The 23,163-nt window shown below is 54.3% G+C and overlaps 1 protein-coding gene across 1 annotated transcript in view; it reads right to left on the minus strand.

Annotated features, from left to right (window-relative positions):
• Positions 1-23,163, minus strand: part of ATP13A3 (ATPase 13A3) — a 40,128-nt gene that overhangs the window by 12,037 nt on the left and 4,928 nt on the right. Inside the window, exons 3-23 of the mRNA XM_081862905.1 lie at positions 21,541-21,714; positions 20,339-20,524; positions 19,772-19,842; positions 19,557-19,637; positions 18,807-18,876; positions 17,511-17,645; positions 16,193-16,265; positions 15,268-15,399; positions 14,979-15,161; positions 13,939-14,096; positions 12,491-12,679; positions 10,407-10,468; positions 9,093-9,243; positions 7,874-7,990; positions 7,461-7,478; positions 7,193-7,346; positions 6,979-7,099; positions 5,959-6,083; positions 4,324-4,502; positions 3,274-3,396; positions 1,581-1,660 (exon numbers count right to left, since the gene is read on the minus strand). Of these exons, the coding sequence (XP_081719031.1) occupies positions 1,581-1,660; positions 3,274-3,396; positions 4,324-4,502; positions 5,959-6,083; positions 6,979-7,099; positions 7,193-7,346; positions 7,461-7,478; positions 7,874-7,990; positions 9,093-9,243; positions 10,407-10,468; positions 12,491-12,679; positions 13,939-14,096; positions 14,979-15,161; positions 15,268-15,399; positions 16,193-16,265; positions 17,511-17,645; positions 18,807-18,876; positions 19,557-19,637; positions 19,772-19,842; positions 20,339-20,524; positions 21,541-21,714 (2,582 nt within the window). The remainder of the gene's footprint in view (positions 1-1,580; positions 1,661-3,273; positions 3,397-4,323; positions 4,503-5,958; positions 6,084-6,978; positions 7,100-7,192; positions 7,347-7,460; positions 7,479-7,873; positions 7,991-9,092; positions 9,244-10,406; positions 10,469-12,490; positions 12,680-13,938; positions 14,097-14,978; positions 15,162-15,267; positions 15,400-16,192; positions 16,266-17,510; positions 17,646-18,806; positions 18,877-19,556; positions 19,638-19,771; positions 19,843-20,338; positions 20,525-21,540; positions 21,715-23,163) is intronic.

Below are 23,163 nucleotides of genomic sequence, written 5' to 3' on the forward strand. Positions count from 1 at the left end.
GCAAGCAGGACCCCAGCACAAGGGCAATTGGCTTCCTGGCTAGGGGCCACTGTTAGCCCTCTCCATGAATCTGCCTCCTCCTCTTATAATTCACCCAAGTTGGTAGCCATCCCTGCCTCCGGTGGGAGGGAGTTCCATAGTTTCACCATGCGTTGTGTGAAGAAGCAAGGGAGAGCCAGGACCCCACAGCATTTTGGCCTAAAGGCAAGCCCCCCCCCCCCCGTGAGCCCGCTTCTGCTGCCTGGCGTCTGGGCATCTGGGCTGAGGACCAGGACCAGGGAATCCTGAGCTGCAGCAAAGATGGTTCCAGGGCGTTACTCCCAGCGGGAAGAGAAACCTGGGCCTCAGAACAGGGCACACCCAGAGAAGCACCTTTTAAAATCACATTTACATGCAAGAAAGCAGACAAGAAGCTGCTGCCCTAATCACCGCTGTTGGCTGTGATGAAGAAGCAGGGCTGCCTGGCATCGTTGGGTGAGTGACAGACGGGCAGCCAGAGATGGTTAAGAGGGAGAGCGCTGGTGCCCCCTGGAGCGAGAGAGAGAGGCCTCCACGCTGCTCCAGGCTCCCACAAAGCCAGGCAAGGGGGGCACGACTGCTTGGCACAGCCACTGCCAGAGCGACAAGCCTTCTCTGCAACACAGGCCAGGACGCAAGGCCCCCAGACCCCCCTCTTCACAGCAAGGAGCCTTTACAGTGTTTGAGGGGGCCCAAAAGTATAACATGATGCATGGCATCGAGAAAGTGTCCAATGAAGCTGAATGCTGGAGGATTCAGAACACGGCACAGACTTAAACTACGGAACTCACTTCGATGGCATCTGGAGGCATCTGGGTGGCCACTGAGAGAACAGGACGCTGGACCGGCTGGGCCACCAGCCTCATCCTGGAGGCTCTCACTGCGCTCTTAAGGAGCTGAGCTGAATGTGGCTTCTGACATCAGTTCCACAGCAAGTTCCAGTTCACAAAAATGTCATCTAACGCTTTAGGTAATGACTCATTCAGTAAGAAACTGAAACTTGGAAGCATTTTCCCCAAGAGGGCTGGGCTGCTGTGCCCATCAGAGGGCGCCAGAGAGCTCTGCATGGCATCAAGCACCAGGTGCGAGGGGAGGGCAAGATGTTCTGCCTGACCCTTCTGACTCGAGAAAGACCCTCCCCCCGGCCCTCTTCTTCGCATTGCGCTTGTCCAGGGGAGAGCAGATCCATGCTTGTCTCCCCCCGCCCCCCAGAGACAGGACCCAGCAACTTAGGGGGCAGGCACTGTGGGGAAGGGCAGGGGCAGATTCTTAAAAAGTGGCCCTTTGGTGCCAAGAGGACTGGCCAGGCGGCCCCCAAGCAGGCTGAAGCTTGATCCCCGACTGGGAAGAGGTCAGGGGTGTGGGCTGGGCTGACCTCTGGAGACTGGCTCCTGGCTCCACCCCTAACTCAGTGCATGCTTTCTCCCTGCAGAGCAACCCTCACCTTTAAACCAGAGAACTGCGGCTTCGGCGTTTTAAGAAGCTTTGGGGCTGCCTGAAGAGTCAGGTCAAAGCAGCAGCAAGAGCAGCAGCAGCGGCGTCAAAATTAGAGGGATACTTACTCTACGTTTTGCAAAGCCTCCACCAGCTGGGTTTTCTGGTCCGGTGCCATGCGGGCAAACACTGTGCCATGCAAGACAAGCTGAAAAACAGGGGAGGGGGGCTCTCAGCAACGTAATTAAAATGGGGGGGGGAGAGATCAAGCATTTCGAGGGCAGGGACACATTTCACTTTGGGAAACTTCTGTGATGCTTCTCAAAATATGGGGAACACCCCGCTGCCTCCAAAGGAGATCGCTGGGGAAAGTGCAGAGAAGGAAAACCAAAACTATCCCAGGGAGAAAAGACTAAGGCATTTTTGTTTAGGGAAGGAGAGTCTCTGTGGGGTGTAGAGGCTGGAGGGTGAGGCTAGGACCTGGGAGACCAGAGTTCAAATCCCCACTCAGCCATGACCTTGGGGACCAGCCACTGCCTCTCAACCTAGCCCACCTCACAGGGTTGATGTATTAATTTTTGTTTGGGGGGAGAAAGAACATGTGCTGTATAAATAATAAAATAATTATTACTATTCTGAAGGCAGTCCTGTATAGGGAAGTTTTTAATGTCTGATGTTTTACAGTGGAACCTCTGGTTACGGTGGGGAATCCATTCCGGAAGCTGCAACCTGAAAACGACGCAACCCAAAGTGCCGCATCTGCGCATGTGCGTGGTGCGATTTAGTGCTTCTGCGCATGCATGAACAGCGCAAACCCAGAAGTAACCTGTTCCGGTACTTCCGGGTTTCCGCCGGTCGCAAGCCGAGGGTGACGTAAGCTGGAGGCAACACCACCCGAGGCTCCGCTGTATTGTGTTTTTAATATTTTGTTGGGAGCCTTCCGGAGTGGGCAGCATGTAAATAGTAAAATTATTATTATTATTTCTTTCATTTCCACCCAACCCATTTTACAAGGAGCTCAAGGTGGGTGGTGGTGGTTGTTCTTCCACCTTGAACTCCTTGGAGGAAAATGTGGGATAGAAAGAAACGAATGGATGAGAAACTCTGGGCTGGCCAATGCAATGGGGCTGGCAGGAGACTCCGGAGGGAGAAGAGGAATTTCCTACATGCAAAATGCGTCATGGACTTGCAGGTGTTGCTGCCACAAGCCAGCTGGCGGCTTAGTGGCATGGCTTTTTAAAGAGGGAGACAAACTGGGGGTGGGAGGTGGCTATCAGTGGCTACTGGTCAACACGGCTATTCAGTTGCAAGCCACACAGGAGGCCTGGCAAGTCTATTGCCGTGATGCAACCACTTCGCCTGGAAGCTTCCTGAAGGTTTGTAGAAAAAGGGGGCGCATGGCAGAGACATGGGAACTTCAGTTTTTTATGCAGCAGGGTTAGCTTATTCTTAGCAGCTCCCAAACTTTTAGTTAGGAAACATGAACTTGGTTAGCATTCAGCTCTGGTTACACAGCCAAGGCTGTCAGAGCAATACTGAGGTTCACGTGACGCTGCAGTGGGCAGAAACAGCAGCACAGAGCTCTCAAAAGCTCCTGGGAGGAATCAGAACATTAAATGTTCTTATGCAAAAGTCATCATCTCATCTATTGTTTTCTATTTGAGACGACAGAATGGTGGCGGGAGCAGGGGAAATGGCCCCGTGAGAGAGTGAAATAGGAAGTTAGAAGAGACGTTTCATGATTTCCCTCCCGCTCATCTCCTGGCGATGGGAGTTTTGCCCCCGACTCTGGCCACCCCGAGAGCTGCTCCAGATACAAACCTTTGGGACGAGGTCCTGGAAATGCTCCTGGATGACAGCAAAGGACTTCCCATTCATCGCAAAGTGGTACTTGGTCACGTGGGGGTCCTCGAGTCTCTCGGGGGGCAATTTGACAGGGATATCCTGTGACAAGACAGCAACGGTCATCAGCTCGCAGACTCACCTGAGAAACAGCTGTCAATTTCCTCTGGCAAACAGTTAAGCAATGCTACGAGGAACACCTTTGGAAAAGGAAAAGCTGCAAGGGCCGAGGGCCGCCTTAAAAGAGGCCTTCACCTTCGTCCTCCAGGCAGGAGGGAATGTCTCTTCAGAGGGATGTGGCACTGGTGTGGAAAGCGCTGCCCGCCTCCCTTCCAAGGACTCAAACCAGTGCCTTCCCCGCTCAGAATGCGCTCCATGCAGGACATCCTTTGCGCTGGCGCCAGAAGCTGCCGTCCGTGCTGAACCACTGCTGTCAGGAGGGAGGCCTTGTCTGCAGAGAAGCCCTGGGCGCAGAGCTGGCTGCCCATTTGCTACCGGGCCAAGTTCAGGGCGTTACGATTTGCATAGAAGGCCCTTCACAACTTGGGACCAGTTCACCTATGAGATGGCCTGACCCCACATGCACCCCCTCGAGCGGCCTGACCCACAGACCTGGCAGCTCTACCGGGGCACCTCAGGCTTAGTTTGCACTTGCAAGAAACCGATCATTTAGTCTGGCAGCTCCTACACTTTGGGCCTCAGGCAGACGCCTTCACTGGACTAAAAACATCCTTGCTTAGGCAAGCCGACCCAAATATACTTAGGAAGCTGATCACATTTTCATCTTGTTTTAATATTTTAACTTTTTGTACGTTTTAAAGTACTGCTGCGTTTTTTCTTGATCTTTTTGTCTGTTTTTTGTAAACTGCTTTGAGGGGTTTTTTAAATAATCAAGCTGTGTTTAAATGCTGTGGAATAATTGAATGAATAAATAACGCTGGGCTCCAAGCAACCACAGTATGGGTTGGGTGGGGGAGAGAACAGCAACTCCGCCCCCCCTCCCCATGACCAACAGAGCTCTGCCGTTACCTCTGAGTTAATGGCTGGTGGGGAGTCGGTGCCTTTGGCGAGGGCATCAGCATAATGCCAGTTGATCCTGGCGGTCTGGCCGTCCTTGGGGGGCAGGGCTTCAGCAATGATCACCTTTTCTTGAGGTAGAATCATCCCACAGTCCCTGGCCACAGAGATGGCCGTCAGCATGTTGTCACCTGCGGAGAAAAAGCACGGCATGCTTCGCTGGGCCTCGGTTTCCTCTCCTGGCCAGCCCTTCCTCGCCCTTCTAATTCTTCATGCTCTGCCATCCCTCCCCCCCTCTAGATCAGCTGTTTCCTCATTTCCTTTTTTTAAAAAAATGTGTTTTTTAAAAAGATTTTCTTGATTTACAAGGGTATGTACAATGTCTCTCACATAACACTTTTCTCTCCCCCCCCTTTTTTTTTTTACAAATTGGTTTCATTTGTTGAGACATTAGGAAGAAAGGGGGGAAAGAGGTGGAGGGGGGAGATGGGTGGGGGTGGGGTCGGGTGGCGATGTTTCTATTTTACTTAATATATGTGGGGTTTGGTGTCAGCGTTACTCGTGCTGGTTCTCTGCTGTTCACTTGTGTTCCTTTGGTGGTGAGAGAGGTTGGGGTTGGCCGAGGGTGTGATTGTTTGCTTGTGATTGGCTGTGGTGATCTTTGTTTTCGTGTGAGAGTGGGGTGGGTGGGTGTTTTGGATCAGGTTAGCCATATTGATTTGTATGCTGTTGGTGGATTATTGTCATTGTCTTGTTGGGCTGTGTACGTGATAAAGGGGAGCCATACCGGGGTGAAGGCGTCTTCTTCTCTTTGTCCCCGTGGCAGTTTCAGTTTATTGGTTAATTTTTCTAGTAGGGCTGTTTCCCATACTATTTGGTACCATTGGTCCATGCTTACTCCTGACAGGTCTCTCCAGTGTCTGGTTATGGTGTTTCTGGCTGCTGAAAGTAGGTGGGTTATGAGTTCTTTGTGGTGTAAGTGGGCATTGTTGTCTTGGAAGATGTTTACTAGGCCCAGTTCTGGGGTGATATCTAATACTTGCTTAGTTATTTTACTTATTTCTCGTGTGGCTGTTGTCCAGAATAGTTGGATTTTGGGACACTCCCAACACATGTGGAGTATGTGCCTCTGGAGGTGCACCCTCTCCAGCATTTTGGTGAGGTTCCTCGGCGTATTAGCGCTACTGTTTCCTCATTTCCATTTGTAATCTCGAAGGACCACCAAATTGCAAAGCTGAAAGGGACCTGGGGGTCATCTATCCCAACCCGCCGCAATGCAGGTATCACAGGAAAGGAACCGCTGAAAGATGGCCGCCCAACCTCTGCTCTTCAGAAGGTTGCTCCATTCATCTCAGTGCAACACCTCTCTCTGGACTACACAGTCCTGCTCAGCAGCTGCACAAGGACCCCCACCCAGCCCACCTGCTTCTGCCTTTGTAGACAGCAGAAGATGGAGATGCTTGGGGAGGGGGGCGGAGGGGCTCTGAGTCTGGCTAGGGGAGGGGGCCACCCAGAGAGCTCGGCTGCAGGGGGCAGCACTGGAATAGAAACTCCAGCAGCAGCAACATCACCAAAAACAACACAGAGCCCCTGGCCTGGCTGAGGCCCTGGCAGCCCGAAATGGCTTCATAACGGCAGCTCACCAACCTGTCACCATGACTGTGCGGATATTGGCTTTGTGCAGAACTTCAAGCACAGCTGGGGTTTCTTGCTTGAGCTTATTCTGCATGACAATTAAACCCAGGAAATCCATGTTGCCCTCAATGGCATCTCTGCAGCAAAACAAGGGGGAGGGGAAAAGGGGGGGGGGAGTGCAGACAAACACCATTAGAAAAACTAGTTTAAAAAGTAGTATTACCACCCTAAAGACTCAGAAACAATACAGAAATGGCAGAGACCTTTTCATTGAGCTAGACAAGGTGGACAGAATAAACATGTCTCCCATTGTTTCTGAAGAGGGTTCCACAGACCAGGGGCAGGTGCATTGGAAAGTCCCCCTCCCAGCTACTGCAAAGTGGGACTCTGCCACATTAGGCCTTTCAAGGACTGACCTTCCCCCATGGGACCCGATGGCCGAGGGAAAAGGAGGTCTCTTAAGGAACCTGCGCAGGGACTTGCGTCCTAAACCCCAAAACCTTGAACTTGGCCTAGAAGCGGATGGGCCGGGGGTGCGCATCCCACAAGCAGGGCATTATGCAAAGCAGTGCTGCCCGCCAATGCCTGAGGCCGAGCCTTGTGATGGCTCTTGAGAAAGGCAACACCATGGGCCGTGGGAGCCGCCAAGGAAGGCCAAGGAAGCTGCCAGGAGGTTCAAGAAAGACTTGCTTGCAAAAGGCACAAATCACTCAACACCAGCTTAGGCGTCTTTCAGAAACTGAATTAACTGGGCAAATTGGTGGGAAACAGCTCTGTTGGTGGCTTTTTGGTTAAAAGCGAAATCTCGGGGATCAGAGGCTGCCCACGAGGTGCTTGGGAAGGTGTAAAGGGGAAGGAGGGCCAAGCCTGGATGGATCAGGGCCAAGAGCCCAAAGGAAGAGTGTTTGAAGAGGCCGCCTGTGATCCACCCCAGGGCTAGGGAGTCACACGGCTTCAAATGGGCACCTGCCCCCCGCTCACTCCCAGCGCTCCTGCCAGGCGGGACTGCGTTGCTCTGGGATGCCAACTTACCGGGCGACATTCTGGACTTTGTGCCAGGTCAGCTTGGATTCCAGCCTCCTGTGAGCAAGGGCAATGACACGGAAGCCCTGCCTGGTGTACTCCTCCAACACCCTCTCAAAATCCACGGGCACTGGAAGGGGATTGGAAGGAAAGGGATCAGAAGAAGCACCTTTCAAGTGAAGGTTTGTGGGGGGGAGGAGGAAGGAGCCCTCTCTCCCTTTACCTGTCTCTTGCTTGCACAGTCCGGCAACCACCTCCGGAGCCCCCTTGGCGTAGGCATCCATCCTCTTCTGCCCGAGGGCTCTGGCCACCACGCACATCCGTTGCAGAGCAGAGGAAAAGGGAAACTGCCGCACGATGCCAATCTCGTAACTGGCCTAACCGAGGGAGAGGAAGGGGGGAGTCAGGGCCTGCTCAGCAGCACAAGGGGGGGGAGAGGAAGGGAAGGGGGCAAGAAGAGAAGCAGGGGGAGGGGAAGAGAGAACACTCACCGAAATTTCAAAGAGCTCCTGCAAAAGGGGTGGGAGGAGAGGGGACAGAAAAAATAAAATCCTTACTATCTGCAAGGCGCCAACTGCTTTCCAAAAGAACAAGAAGGCAGCTCGGCTTCTCCAGCGTTGGACGCTCAAAGCAGCTTCCTGTCAGCTGCCCAAATGCCCAACCAGCATTTTCCCAGCCCCCCCCATATCTTCCAACCATGGGGTTCCTCTGAGAGACATCTATAGGGAAAGGGCCCCCCCAAAAAAATGCCCCCCACAGCTGGACTGGTCATCCGTATGGCAACAGGCCACAGGTCTGCTGGGCGACTGCAGCTCCCTGGCCAAGGCAGGCCTCTGGCTCCAGAGTCCAGCCCCGCTTTGCGGGAGGAGGGGGAAAGGTGGGGGAAAGCTCTATGCAGAACTACCATTTCCTTGTCAGCTGCTGGTTTTGGGTCGGGAAGAAGCTGCTTGGGTGGCTGGACCACGGTGGGCATGATGCGGTTGTGGAGGGCGGTTTCCTCCTCCGTCGCTTCTTCGAGAATCTGAAGGAAGGAAGCGCACGTGTGAGAGACGTCCTCTTCCAACTGTGAGGAGCGTAAGAGAGGAGCCCAGCCAGATTAGGCCAGAGGAGGGGGGGACCCCCAACCACCTCCCAGCCAGCATCCTGTTCTGGCCCAGGAGGTGCCTCTTGTGGGAAACCTGCAAGCAGCGAGTGGAGCCCAAGAGCATCTCTCTCCCCCTGCAGGGGTTACACCACCCGGGATTCAGAAGCACCATGGAGGCAGAGCAGAGCCATCCTGGCCGGGAGCCAGCAATCCTCTTTTAAAGCCATCCCAAGTTGGTGGCATCACTCCCTCCTGTCTAACTCTGCGCTGCGTGAAGAACGTGTCGGCAGGCAGAGGGTTGCAAGGCCAGCTGGCTAGCCCCAGCTGGGTCGTCTCCTTCCAGCCGTCCTGCTGCAAAGACCCATCTGCCTCTGCTCCGACGTAAATCAGCAACCCAGGCGTCAAAGCCAGGGCACACTATACCAGCAGAGCGAACTGCGCACACAGAACAGGCGTGAGGCTTGTGGAAGCATACTACAACTATGGATTTATTCATCATAAATCAGGACAAAAAAACCATGTCGTCTCTCTCTTTGTCTTCTCAGAGAGATAGGGAAAAGCAAAAGCTATACACACGACGGAAGTTCCCAGCAAAGCTGTGCCGGTACGTAAACAGACATGTGACATGCAACAGTTCCATGTCTGCAACTAAAGGTGGAATGGAATTTTCCAACAGAACGTCCCTTTCCTCTTGCCAGATGGAACAACCCACCACTTCCTCCCACTGTGTGCTACTTTGCGGGTTCTCCTGACCCCCCCCCCCCCCCGGTAGGTGTGGGAGTCCACTTCCTTAAGGTGAATCCCACCCTATGACCTTTCAGGGGTGGAATCAATGGCTTGGGTGGCCCTACTGCCTTGCAAAGCTTCGGGCATCCCAAGAAGCGGACCGCAAGGAGAACTGGCTGCATATTTATTCATTTCACTTACATCTTGCCCCTTAGCCAGAGACATACACTTAAAACCCATGCCTCATTTGCAGCTGCGGAGTCTGAAACCCCAAACCAAACTACGGGCAACAGAAGAACTGCCAGCTTCTCACCCATCCAGTGGCTTCAAACATCTTCAAGTCAAGCGGATCTCCTGAAAGGACTCCATCGATTTTGGTCAGGGAGTGACAGGTTGCCATGCAGGCAATGAAAGGTGACTTGACGAGGCTCTCGCTGCAAGCGCTTTGCTCTGGCAAGAGGAAACTAGATGCCGAAAAAGAAGATTAGGAAGGTAGCGCGTCATTCACAAGTCAGGTGAGCTGGTTCTGGGAAGGTCCGATTCTCTTCCTAGGCCTCCAGACTAGACCGATAGAAAAGCCAAATTCCACTCAGCAAAAAGGCTGGATAAATTCTATCTGGAACCAACACAGAGCTTTGCAAGGGCACCAGCTGAACTTGGGACCACCAGAAGAGCCTGCAGGATCAGGCAAAGGAGGCCCACATTCTCTGGCACCCTGCTCTCACAGGGGCCAGGCAGAAGGATTTAAGCACAGGAGCAGCCCCCTCCCCTCCTGCAGCTTCCAGAAACTGATAATGCAGGCATGAGAGAGGAGTTCGGTTGCTGAGATTTCTGGAGCCGCCACACCCTCCCTTTCACAGACGCATCTCCAGTGCCCCCTACCCTATAAAAAGCATGATTCCCACTAAGGAAGAGATGAACACCCTAAGATTTGGAACAGTAACAATTAATTGCCCATTTATTCAAAATCCATCTAAAGCTATACAGTTCAATCAAGTCAACAAAACTGATGAACTTGATCTAGGGTTACCAGCTTTTCAAGGTCTGAGAGTCATTTACACCTCCAGCCGCTTAGCGCCCCCTAGGGAATCCCACCCCAGGAGGTCCTGCCAGCCCCTAGGGGCACCACTGGTTTAGATACAAGGGGCCATGGGGGGGCAAGAGCAGGCCTTTTCTGCAGTGGCTCCCCACTTGTGAGATGCTCTCCCCAGGGAGGCTTGCCTGGAGCCTTCATTACGTATAGGAGCAAGGTGAACATGTTTGGCTTCTCCCAGGCCTTGGGCTGGTTAAATAATCTATGGCTTTTTAATTGTGGGGTTTTTTGGCCGGGAGGGGGGGGTTGTTGCTTTTTTGTTACTACATTACATATTCTGTGTATTCATTTTGGCTTTTTTATGTTGCAAACTGCCTTGTATCCTGCAATTTCACGGGAAGGCTGCAAGCCCCTCCAAACAGGGCAGCCCTGGCACCTGGCAGAGCAGAGCAGGACCAGCTGAGGAGCCTGGGAGAGGAACTGGGTGCTTGCCAAGAGGAGAGCACACGGGGTCCCTTTTGGTTTGGCCCGATGGCCCTATTTTAACAGTAAGAAAGCCCCCAAGGCGGACGACGTTCCACAGAAGAAGCTTACCGAGCGTTTTCAACCCTCTGGATTCCCCAGAGATCCAGGCCATCTTCGGTAAGGGTGCCTGTCTGTGGAGGGGAGAAGGAACACGTGAAAAGCAGAGCCAGAGATACTGAGCAAAGTCTTTGGCCACTGGCCTAAGGACAGGGAGTGCCGTCTGACAATGTGTCTAGAGGACTAACCCCACAGGGAGAAGGCAGACCTGGAAAGCAGAAGGGAGCCCCTGGCCCTGTGTGCTAATTTAGCGGGAGGCCAAAAGAGAAGGAAGAGGGGAGCTTCTGCAAATACTTCGCCTTCCTCACACCTCCGTTTCAATTATTTTCGCACCCCGCTGCAAGGCTGTGAAACTACTAGCCAGGACCCTCGGAGGGGAGGGATCCAGACAGACGCCCCTCTGTCCAGTCAAGTTGGGCTTAGAGGGATCGCAATCTATGCCCACAGCAGCAGCAGCTGCATTTCCAAAGGCTGGCCCTGCGCAACTACAGAAGGCCAAGAGCAGGACGGCGGCAAAGGTCTTGCCGCCTGGCACTGGTGGGCAGTGAATGTGCCAGCCTGGCAAGGCCTGCCCCTCTGTCCCACCCCTAAAAGCAGCAGCAGGAAGAAGGGAGAGGCTCTGCAGAGCAGAAGGGGAGGCTTTCCCTGACATCGCCGCACTCGCCCCAGGCAACCTGCCCAGCTCTAAGCCCCTCAGAACACGCAAGTGCAATTCATTAAAATTAATTAGCCTTGCGTAAGAAGAGCCAGAGGAATTCAGGCTCCCTGCAGGATTTGCTTTCCAAGGCTCCCTCATCTCCTGCCCCTCGGCTCGCTTTGTTGTTTTTTCCTAAATCAAAGGAGGTCTGTGATCAGCTCTGGAGGAAAAACAATTTTAGAAACAAAAAGCAAGGCATTCAGAGATTAGAGGGCCTGGCTGCTCATGCTTTGTTTTGACCCTGCAGGGAAGTGGTCCAGGGCAGGATCACCGGGCCCTGGAAAAAAACCAAAAAGTAAAAATAAAACCATGCTTTTGTGGCTATAATAGCCTCAGAGGAGTCATCATCAAAGAGTTTTACAAAAGCACCGAAAACCTTTCCCCCTAAGCTGTGCCACTTCAAACTCCGCTCTTCTTTCCCCCCAGCAAAAAGGAAGGTGGCTCTGCGGTCTCTCCGTCCTCCTCCCACTCCGCCTGCGTGCTCAAGCGGAATGAAGGATTGGCCTTAAAAGGGAAGAGGAGAAGGCCAAACACCTGCAGGCCCCAGGGAAAGGGGAGGGCTGTTTCTGAGTGACTGCATACATGGCAAACCCCCCCCCCCGAGGCAGGCTCACGCGGATGCAGCGGGGAAGGAGCGCTTGCGCTGCAGAGGGTCAGTCTAGATGGCCATTGGGGTCCCTTCCCACGCTGCCATTCTACGTGCAATAGGTATTCAGGCTCTTATTGGCTGTTTCTTTTGCTTAGGCTCCTGCCCTCCAGTCGCCTCCAGCAGAGGAAGTCACAGGCCTGCAGGGCCTCTCCACCAGAGACCAGCAACTTCTCCGCCCTTCCTCCCATTCCAGCTGGGCAGGGCAAGAGCCTTTCCCACCCACCAGCAGCTTCACAGAACACCCACCTCAGCAAAACCTGGCATCTACAGGCTGTGAGGGAATCTGGGCCCTGGCCAAAGACATGCAGGAAGGAATTCTTCCCTGGGTGACGTCAGAATTCCCTGGCTACTTTCTGCACAAGCCTCCCAAAAAGTTATCAGCACTCTCCTGATGCTTATTAAAAGATTTTCACATCTGTTGGGCAATGAAGCTGAAGAAACCCTTCTAATCCCCGCCCAACACAAGTGCGTTCTCTCTGTGACTTGCTTCTTTGCAGGTATCTTACTGAATTAATCTCCTGCCCAGAACCTTCCCGAGGGGCACTAAGCAAGGAGAAAAACGCCAGGGTCCAACTTTTGCCCTTTCCCGGGTCTGGCCTCGGCTCAGGACAATGCACCCGTCTGCGTCATTCCGCACAACTGAGCATCACAAGCCCCCCTTGAAGTCTGTGGCAGGAGGATCTCAGAAGCCTCATCCTGAACTCAGCTCAGAATTTCTCAAGTAAAAATGGTTGGGCAAATGATCTACACCTTGTCAAAGCACACGAGGTTCAGCTGGCCGCAAATGTTGATCCTCTGAGGGCTGATGCAGAAGATGCCAATTTTCCTCAACCGCCGTTGTGCGTAAACGATCCCCGCCGTCATGGCAGCAGGAAGAGCGGGCGGCACCGTGATGGTGATGATGTCCAGAGACTCGATGATGATGATGTCGGCCGAGACCTGCGGGAGGAGAGGAGGAAGAAGAGTGAGAGCAGGGGCCAGCAGAGGGGGCCAGTCCACTGTCCCTCAGACCTTGTGGGGGGCCACACTATATTTTTTTGGGGGGGAATGAATGAATTCCTATGCCCCACAAATAACCCAGAGATGCATTTTAAATAAAAGGACACATTCTACTCATGTAAAAACACGCTGATTCCCAGACTGTCCGCAGACCAGATTTAGAGGCAATTAGGCCAGATCCAGCTCCCGGGCCTTAGTCTGCCTACCCATGAATGAGAGGGTCACTGGCTGCTGGCTGCCCAGAGGCCAGTCTGGGTCCAGTTCAGCCAGCCCTCCAAACGCTTGCGCTGAGAGATTCCTGCAGCAGGTGCCATGGGAAGCACCCACGTCTTTCGCAGGGGCATTTCCGAGAAAGGCTTTTGCGTTGCCTTTGGACACCTGCAGCCAGCTGATCTAGCAGCACCGTTCCACCCAGGCAAGACCTTGGTACCAGGGGAAGGAGGGGAACTGGGAGCTGGGATGGGGAGCATTCCTTTAAGCGCAGAATGTCCCAGAACCAGGCAGCTGCTGGCACAAAGCCCCCCCCTTTTCCTCTCTCTGCCACAGGTCCAGAGCAGACAGGCAGCTATGCAAACCTGGGAGAAGGCCGTTTCCCATGCTCCCGAGATGCAGGTTTTGCAACAAGCATTGCGCACACCGGAGGCATCCGAGGGCCAGGGGCTGTAGCACTGCTTTCTGGTACAGTGGTACCTTGGTTCTAGACTCCCAAAACCATTCAAAAACCAAGGTGTGGCTTCCGATTGGCTGCAGGAGCTTCCTGCACACAAGTGGAAGCTGCGTCGGACGTTCAGCTTCCAAAAAAGTTCGCAAACCAGAACGCTTCCGGGTTTGTGGCCTTTGGGAGCTGATTTGTTTCTGTTCAGGAACCAAGGTACCACCGTATTTCAAAAGGAAGCCCTAGCAAAACCAACAACTGAGAATCCTTGCTGAACACAACCAGCTGGGAACTATGTGAGTTGGCAATTTCCTCAGAGAGCTTTCCGGATTGGGTCACGAAGACCACGCGGCAGGCAGGTGTGCTGCATCTGGGGCTGGGCAAGGGGAAAGAACAAGCCACGTCCCCAGGCAGCTTCACTTGGCGTTTGCCCAGATGCGGCTCTGCCTAGAGACCGTGAAGGAGGAGGGGGCTGAAGCAACCGCCCCCCCCCCAGCCTGTGATGGATCTGGCAAGGAGACGAAAGGGGTGGGACTCCTCCTACCTTGTGGAGAATGCTGATGACAATGGTGTAGAGGAAGCCGACCCCTGCCACTCCCACCAGGCAGAGCAGGAACATGTAGGCATCTCGGTAGAGCTTGAAATCCGTTGGCTTTGGATACAGGATGGAGCGGACCAGCTGCCCTTTAGAAGTGCTGAAGCCTAGGAGGAAGCAAGGAGACTTTCGGAGACGGGATCGGAAGCACAAACCTACAATCCCAGCAGCAAGAAGCCAAGGCAGCATTTTGTTTATGGCTGTCTCTGGGCAGGCTGGGCAGGCAGCAGAAGCCCCTGCCACAGCAGCAGCAAAGCCCACCTTCAAGGACAGGCAAGTCACTCAGAGCTACAACGGAGGAGAAAGGGCTTCATTAACAGAGTCAAGCAGATCTTCCAAAGGGGAGCCCTTCGGGTGAGGAGGCGAGGGAGAAAGCAAGTGCCCTCCTGAGAGATCAGTCCAAAGTCCAGCGCTCAGCACCCCTGCTCTGCGTGTAAAAGGTCCCAGGTTTGGTCCCGAATAGCATCTGCAGGTAGGGCTGGAAGAGACCTCCAAGGCGAGGGGTGGCTGCCAGCCACAATGGCCGGAGGCAGCGATGCTTCTGCCAAGTGGTTGCAGGAGGGGACAGGCCTCTTGGGCTTGGATCCTGCTTGCCCCAGGCATCCAGCTGGCCACTGTGGGAACGGGATGCAGGACTAGATGGGCCACTGTGGGCCTGATCCAGCGGCACCTTCTTACGTTCAGGGCAGGCAACCCTGAGCTCGCGGGCCAATAAAAGGCTGCTTTTGGCGTTTGCGCAGACGCCTGAGGGCAGCACCGGAGGGGCAGGAGGGGGGGGGGAGGCCAGAGGGACACCTCAGCCTCAGCGCTGGAGAAAGCGGGACCAGGTTGGACGCTGCAACTTGTCCTGAGCCATCACAGCTCAGCAAGAGAGAGAAATCCCCAAATCTACCAAATCAAGAGCTGGGCCCCGTGCCCAGGACGGCCTCCTGCAGATGCCGCGCAGGGGAAACGCACACTTGTGGCCTGCGCAGAAGGCTTTGTCTCACCTGTCCTGACCACGATGGCTTTGACCAGCTCCCCGGTGTAGAAGCGGGTCTGGATGACGGTCGTGCCGCAGAACAAGGTGTGCCTCCGGTGCCCCTCGGGACTGTACACCTCGTCCGCCAGGCCCCCCTTGGGCTCCTCAGTCGGGTTCGGCAGGTTGGTCTTTGTGACGGGAACGCTTTCGCCTTCAACGAGACGAGGGCACAGCTGACAGGGCGGAGATCCCAAGCCCCAGCAGCACCACCCACTTCCCAGCTGCGGATCGGGGCCCCGCCAGGCCCTCCCCGTTACCTGTCAGCATGCTCTCGTTCACGATGCAGGTCCCGCTGAGGAGCACGGCGTCGCACGGCATGATCATCCCGTTCAGAGGGACCACAATGACGTCCCCAGGCACCAGCTCCGTGGAAAGGATCTCCTCCACGCCTGGAGGCCGGGGAGAAGCAAAGGGTGAGATCCTGGCCCGGCAGCTGCTCTGGCTGCTCTTCTGCTCAGCTGAGGGCCAGAGTGGCTGGCTGGCATCTCTCCAAGGGAGAGCGCCCCCTGGCCCACAGGAGATCCCTCAGGGATTGGGACAGGGAGAGCTATCCAAGGTTGGAGTACAAGACACACCCCAGCTAGGAGAAGGGGCAGGAGAGACAGAGAGATAGAGAGGGGCCCATGTGCCCATGCAAGAGAGAGAGACTGTAGTCTGAAAGGATGGTTGGAGGTTGGCTGCAGACTGAAAACACCTTTGCAGGAGGGGGCACTGCAGAGCCTCTCTCTGGAGACCTCGGCCGGTGAGCAAGGAAGTATTACTCGGAACAGACCTTCTGCTATTAACGGACCTAACTTAGCCCTGCTTATTCATTTCAATGCATTACCGGCAAGTAAAACTTAGCTGATTGCAGTCTTATTTATTTATTTATTTATTTACTTGCCGCCCACCTTACTGGGTTGCCCCAGCCGCTTCCAAAAAATTGTAAACCACAGTAAAACATCACACATTAAAAACTTCCCTATGCAGGGAGAAATGGGTCTGCTGTCTGTTGGACTCCACTGATGCTTCCTGGAGGGCCCACTATGGCCAGCCCCCAGCCCTGGGCCCAGCCAGGACAGTCCCCTGGGAGAGAAGTCCAGAGAGAACTTGCCCCTCCCTCCAAGGAAGCCCCCCTCCCCACAAGGAAGGCGGCAGATCCACTTTCCCTTTCAAATAAGCACAGCCCCCCCCCCAACCTACCTTGGTTTGCTCTGCTGACCGACACCCGGATGACGCTGTGAGCAGCTACCAAGTCATGAAGCATCATGTATTGCTGGGGAGAGATGAGGGGGGGCGTTAGTCAGCAGCACCAGGGGCACTAAGGGGAGGGGCCAGTGACTCCCAGCTGCATCACTGCCCCCCACCCCACAAGTACTGTGGAGGAAGTGGAGCCCCGGAGCAAGAAAGCAGCCTGCAGACAGCAGCAAGAAACAGGAGGCCTATCCGGGCAAGAGAGAGATTTGTGGCTGGCAGAAATGCCAAGCAAGTCGCAGGAGGTCAGCCTGTTCTGGAAGAGGCCAATGCCCCTTCCCCTGAAGCAGTGGTCCGTCCCCCCACCTGATCAGCCTCTTCCTCCATCTCTGAGTGGTCCTGCCTCCTGAACCCCCGCCAGTCCGCACTGCCCCCTGCCCTGAACCCCAGGAGTCGCTGGCTCAGTCTCCAGCCCCCTCGCCTCTGCCACACACTCGCCAGAGCCTTGCCAGCACTAGGCCAACCCAAACGTCACAGAGTGGCTTGCAGGGCCCGGGGTGCCATCGAGTGGCACCTGCCTCCTCCTCCCCCTCCTCCCTGCTCCATTCTGGGACCCTCAAAAGCTCCCACCCTATTTTGGTTGCCCTAACAGAGGTATTGCCTGGATATGGATTTTGACATTTTTCTTAGGGCCAACATGGGTATCTTCACCATTTGTGTGTGTGCTGGAATCTAGTTCCGAATCTTTTCTCCTCCCAACCACTCCCAAACCTCCCAGAGCAGGACTGGGGCAGGCGTGGGGGGGGTACACCAGGAAAGGAGTGGGGGGATGTTCCACAGCACCTACCTATATCCTTGCACTGATGGATCTAGTTTCCTGGATGCCACCCTCTGAGAGGGCTGGGCAGAATTGGGCAAGGCCTCCTCCACTCCTTAGTTCACCCCCAGACCGCACTTTGCACCACCAGAGTCACACATCTTTCAGAAGACCCAGCTGCCCTTCTAACTGCCCCCCCCCACGCCCTCCGCTAGTCGCCATGTGCAGCTGTCACAACACGTGAAGAGATTTCAAGCTACGCCGGTTCAGCTCTGCAGGCTGTGGAGCGTTTCCAGAGCCACACCCTCAGCTGGGAAGGAGAAGAGTCAATATCCGACTGCAACCCCACCCGCTGGGGGTCAAGTTGCACTCAAGAGCAGCAAACCTTAACAGGCCACGGAAGTGGAAGTTTGCTGCTGGGATGCCAGCCCCAGGAGAGTACCGAGGCAGCAGCTCACCTGCCACAGGTAAGCAGGCAGGCAGGCGCTCAAAAATAGCCCTGGAACTCACCTTCCGGATGGTATACAGTGAGCTAACAACAGAGATCAGAGACATTATCACAATGGCTGCTGCATAGTAGTAATATTCATCTGTGCTCCACAAGATCACACTGAACAGCTGGAAAATGTAAAAAGGATTGAGGACCTGGGGAGAGAGAGATAACAAAACAAAGCAACGGATTATGCCTTTTGCACGAAGGAGCCGCCCTCCTCTCTCTGGTGCCGAAGGTCAAGAATTTCATGGCCTCCTATTACATACATTTTTAGAATTCAGACCCATCCTGGTCTGCGTGGGAGGGAAGTGAAGAGTGTGCCAGAAGAGCACATGGCAAGGATTCAGAGCTCCCCTCCTCTCCTGGCAGGGCTGGCCAGCTCAGTGGGCGCTAATGGTGCCCTTGAGGACTTCACCCGAGAAGCCTCTGTGCCCCCTTCCTCTCCCCTTGGCCATCAGGTGGTGCTTCTCCCTTGAAAAGCATGTAGAACTGAAGAAGGAAGTCAGCAGAGGAACACCCTCTTTTGAGGTTCAGGCTAATTTGACTGGATCTGACTTTCACACACAGCTCTGGGTGCATGCAAAGATCGAAAGGCTGCGTTCAACGCGGCTGTTCCGCTTGTGCAACGGAACTTCCCCCTCGATTGCCCTGCAGCCCCATCAAAATCTACTCCAGGGGTTGAGGTTTCCTCTGGAGCAGATTTGGGGGCCACACAGGGACAGGAGGAGGCTCTGACTACCCTTCAAATGTGTCCCCAACGGAGGAGTGGAGGGTGGGGAAGTGGGCCCCACAATCCACAGAGGGGGCACAGGAGTGGGCTAAGCACCCTGGCACCACCTGCTGGTTCCTATCTCTCCGAGGCCCCCAAGAGAGTTTCCACCTCGGTCAAAGGGTGCCACTGGCGGCTGCAGCACACAACCATCTGCCACCTGAATGCCCTGGCATAATGTCAGGCCGGGGCAAGAGAACAGCCTTGCTGTCTGCCTGGCTTTCCTTAAGAGGCTTGCGGCTCACGGAGAGCGGACGTGACACTTGCCAGCTGAGAAGGAAAGGGCCCACGTAAAGCACAGAAACAGACAGACCACCACCCCCCCCAAAGCAGAGAAACTGCCGCAATTGCTCCAACCTATCTGGTGAAACCTAGAGCTGCACTTGCAAGTCTCCAGAACCAGAGGGGAAATCAAGGCAGGTTTCCCCTCCACGGCCTTTAACCCTTTCATGCACAGCTAATCCCCAGGCCAGACCCCACAGATCAGCAGGTGGGAGCCCCCTTCTCCTTCTCTCTCGCAAACAAAGACACATGCAATTCTTACCTCCTTAATCAAAAGTTTAAAAACGGAAGGCACTTTCACGGCAATTTCATTTACTCCGTAGAATAATTTTCTGTATGAAAAACAGAAGCCAAATAAATAAAAATAATATTTCTAAAAAACGGAAGTGTTTTGCTTGCTAACATGAACAGCAATCTATAAATTACTAAGAAGGGGGCAGCGGCGGCAGCAGCTGGGGTGGGGGGGGGGGGAGAATGGTGAGAAGGCAGCTTGGTGTTTTGCAAAACCCAGCGACCCAGAATGGCTCCCCCAGCCCCAGTTGAAGGGCAGGCAGGCAGGGAGGCCCCCAGGCCCAGGGGCTCAAGGCATGGCAGGCCTTGCATCGGGGGTGGGGGAAGAGATTTAACTGCAAAATTCCACACACACACCCCTTTTGCACTTCAAAGAAGAAGAAGAAGAGTTTGGATTTGATATCCCACTTTATCACTTACCCTAAGGAGTCTCAAAGCGGCTAACATTCTCCTTTCCCTTCCTGCCCCACAACAAACACTCTGTGAGGTGAGCGGGGCTGAGAGACTTCAGAGAAGTGGGACTGGCCCAAGGTCACCCAGCAGCTGCAGGTGGAGGAGCGGAGACGCGAACCCGGTTCCCCAGATTACAAGACTACCGCTCTTAACACAGTGCACTGCCATACACAAAACCACTACTGAGAGTAACTGCTCAATTTTCAAGAAATAGCTGCCTGAGAGGCTCCAGTACACCTCTCCCCCCAACTTTTCTGTTCGAGTGTACCTGTAATCTCGCATCCCCTTGGTCAGCCCTGCGCTGTGTTCATTATGGATTGCCGAACAGGAAGTGGAATCATCCAGACCCCTAAAGGAAAGGGAGAATATCAAACGGAGCGTGAGCGCACACACACACACACACACACACACACACAAACACAGGTGTCACCAGCCAAAGTCCTTTCAGCAAAGAGGCATGAAAAACAAAGAGGTGGCTCTTACTTTATGGAGCTGAAGTTCTGCATGGCATCATTCCAGAAATACTTCAAGCTGTGGTGGGTGAAATAACGGATCTGGAAGACGCATAAATACAAGGAGGCCGTCAGAGTGTGTGACTTGACAGCGACTGTTCATAAATGCAAACTGAGCTGCTGACCATTTTGAAAGTCAAATGAAAAAAAATGTGTGCAGTCCCAGCTGCCCCACACTGCCACTTTTATTGCTTAATAATCTAATTATGCCCACTGCATTGGCTCTCAAATCAGAGGTCCTCACACTCCTGTGGCCACAAACCTGCCTGGGGCACCGGCTCATTGCTACCCCTTGCAGCATGCTGGCATTCCAAGCACTTTGGGGGACCAGAGCCCCGAATGGTGGAGCAGCTGAGAGGAGGGGAAGGGGGAGGCCTCTTCAGGGTCTGCTCACGCACCAGAGCCCCACCACCTCCCCACAAGCTGCCTTTGTGCACAGCAGCCATTCCCAAGTAACCACCAGGCGGGGGCAAAGGCACGTGGATAAACGCTGCCCACTGGAGACTGCCATGCAAGGACGATCCCACAACTTTCCTACCTCCTGTAGGTGAGCCTGGGAACATCTGTTCAAATCATTTTCACCCTCTTCAGCCAGGTTGATGTCCAAATGACCACTGCAGCCATTTGTCATCTTCTCCGATGCATATTTTGGAGTCTGCAACATGTTGGGCCCCAAAGATAGCACAATGCGAACCTTTGCACAAAACCACGTCTGGAATTCATCCTTTAAAAGAGAGAGAGCGCTTTCAGAACAAAAGTCTGAAAGTGAGCTTCTGCGCCTTCGGATGATCTGACAAACATCACTGGCAATTTGATATCTGCGAAGCAGGTGCTTAACTATACATGACTCTAGGCAGGTGTGTAAAGGGAGCCCCAGCCCAGAAGTGGGGGGAAGAATACACCTCTCAAGGGGGGGGCACTTTCAGGAGATGACCGCCCTCAGGCGCTGAGAGTTCACCAAGACCCTATGATACAGACACAGGGACTCGCCTTTCTTTCCAAGTGTCTGCAAGACCTCTTGCTTCCAGCTTCCTCCACACCTTGTAGGGACCCAAACACGTGCAGAAGGCAGAGGAACATTCTGCGCATGCGCAACCTTTGCTGTCCCCTCTACATTTCTGTGATTTTATGAGATTTAATATTGAGAAGCCTTTTAGCACCTCTAGCAGGTTTCTGCATAGAATTTACTATCTGCTTTCTTCCCATCTCCCCCAGCAAAGTCTGCCCCTCTCCTCTTGAGCCTGCAAGGAGCAGCCAGGCCACTTTGTGTTTCTACAACACCTGGCGCTTCTCTAAAAACAGGTGACAGCTCCAGGCTGTGCATATGGCCCACAAAGGCACCGCTTGGCCAGACTGCAGAACTGCACGAAGTTGGACAGACATGCCACTGGTCATTTCTGGGTGGTGCTCAGTCCCTAAGCTGAGGAGATCTCTGCACAGATCACATGTGAAGTCCAAAGCCCAGGGTGCTTGGGGCTACTGAAGGTCCAGGCTTTGAGAGCCTTTTAAGAGCAAGCCCGCTTGACCCCTCGGAAGCTTCCACAAGAATTAAATAGTTCCTGCCAGTTTTTAAGCCAGGCGGGGAGGCAGAAACCAGGGAGATGAGCCTCTGGATCAGACGCTCCTCCTGCCATGCAAAGAAAGCTTTGTGGGAGAAGCCTGTCCTGCCCAGGGGCCATGGCCAGCCTGGTCCTCCACGCCTCCCTGGGGATCTCCCCTGCCAAAGAGGGCGGCACTCACTGTTGTCCGCAGCAGAACCACTTTGCTGCCTCGGAGGGAAGTCCTCCTGCATGTCGCCTTCACCCGCCACTGAGGCATCCAGTAGAGGAGGAGGAGCAGGAAGCCGCCCGTGCACAGCACCCCCACAGCCACCAGGACCATCTTCCACCGGCAAAACGTGTAGCCGTAGATCTTCTGCAAGGAAGAAGGGGAACCAATCAGACCAAGGCAATGGCACAGCTGGCAACGTGGGCAGAAGAGCCTCAGGATGCCTCCGCTCTGCTCTGCTCTCCCTCCCTGTGGCAGGACCAGGGGGGTTCCCGGAGGTCGCTCGCTTGACAGCAGGAGCCCAGGGGCAGCCACCTATCTATGCCAAGGAGAAAGGGCAACTGTGAGACACACAGACACTGCAGGTCCTATCAGACTCTTGCTGGCCACTGGAGAGCAGGACAAAGAAGCCACACATGTCACCCTGTCCGGCTGCTGACCAGGTGACAGGGGGGAAAACGCCCAGGGTCAGAGGAGGGCAGAAAAACAGCCAGGGATAAAATCAACGGCAAAATGTGACCAGGAACTTGTCCCTAGTGAGTTCTCTCCAGCCTACGCCTGAGTTCCAAAGCAGAGTTACTGGGAGGCAACTGAGAACATTTTGGGAAAATCTCTTCTGGCAAAAGAAGGGAGTTTGCTTTTGTGCTCGGGTGCTGCTGATTCCCCAGGGCCCTCAAGATTTCTCCACCAGCTGTGTTTCTAGGCACCCACCTACTCACTCGCAAGCTCCAGCTTGTGCACTCAACCCCATAAACCCACAGATGGACAGACTGTCAGAAGAGAGTGAGCCTTCTGCCAAGGGCTGTGACACCAGGCCAGTGAAACACTTCTGCACATGAGATACATGCAGTAAAGGCACAGGGCGTAACTGCCAGGGAATTCTGTCAAGGGCTGGATTAGATGACCCTCGGGGTTCCTTTCCAACTCTGTATTCTGTGATTAAATCCCACATCTCTCGTTTGCTCTCCACTGCCAGAAAATCCAAGGACACTGGAAGCCAGTGAGGAGGCCCTGAGCAGCTTCCAGGCCCCTCCACACAGCAAGAGGCCGAAATGGATGGCAGAACAGAGGGGGCTGTCTTGGCCGGGCCACCTTGAGCCTCAGAAGAGGAGCCTACTTGAAACTTCTGGATCAGGCCCAGCTGAGATGAAACACACAGCCAGGGAACAAATGATGACGATGCAAATGAATCTGACCCTCCTCTCTTCAACTTGGGCAGCATTTTACTATCTGGAAGAGCTGGGGTGGGGGGGAGTGGCAGGGAAGGGAGGCAATCAGGCAGGTACTTGGAGGGCGGCCAGAGGCTTCTTTCCACTGTCACACGGCAGAGGAAACAGAAGCAGCGGGAGCCCACAGGAAGATGGAAAGAAATCGGGGCCAGAAATCTGTCCGGAGCAGCTGCAGGGAGGCTCTGTGATCTCTGACAGCAACAGAGCGGGTGGGGAAGGTGGGGAGGTCCTGACAGAGCAAACCCTCAACACTGACCAGAAGGCGGCCTGGGAATCCCCCTGCCCACTTTCTCCATACCAGGCTTCATTTTATAAACTTGTGCCAGGCCCCCCTTCCTTCTTTCAACACCCCAAAGCCCAACGTGTC

Source organism: Podarcis erhardii (genome assembly GCF_964252035.2).
Source record: "Podarcis erhardii genome assembly, chromosome: 5".
Classification (NCBI taxonomy): Eukaryota; Metazoa; Chordata; class Lepidosauria; order Squamata; family Lacertidae; genus Podarcis; species Podarcis erhardii.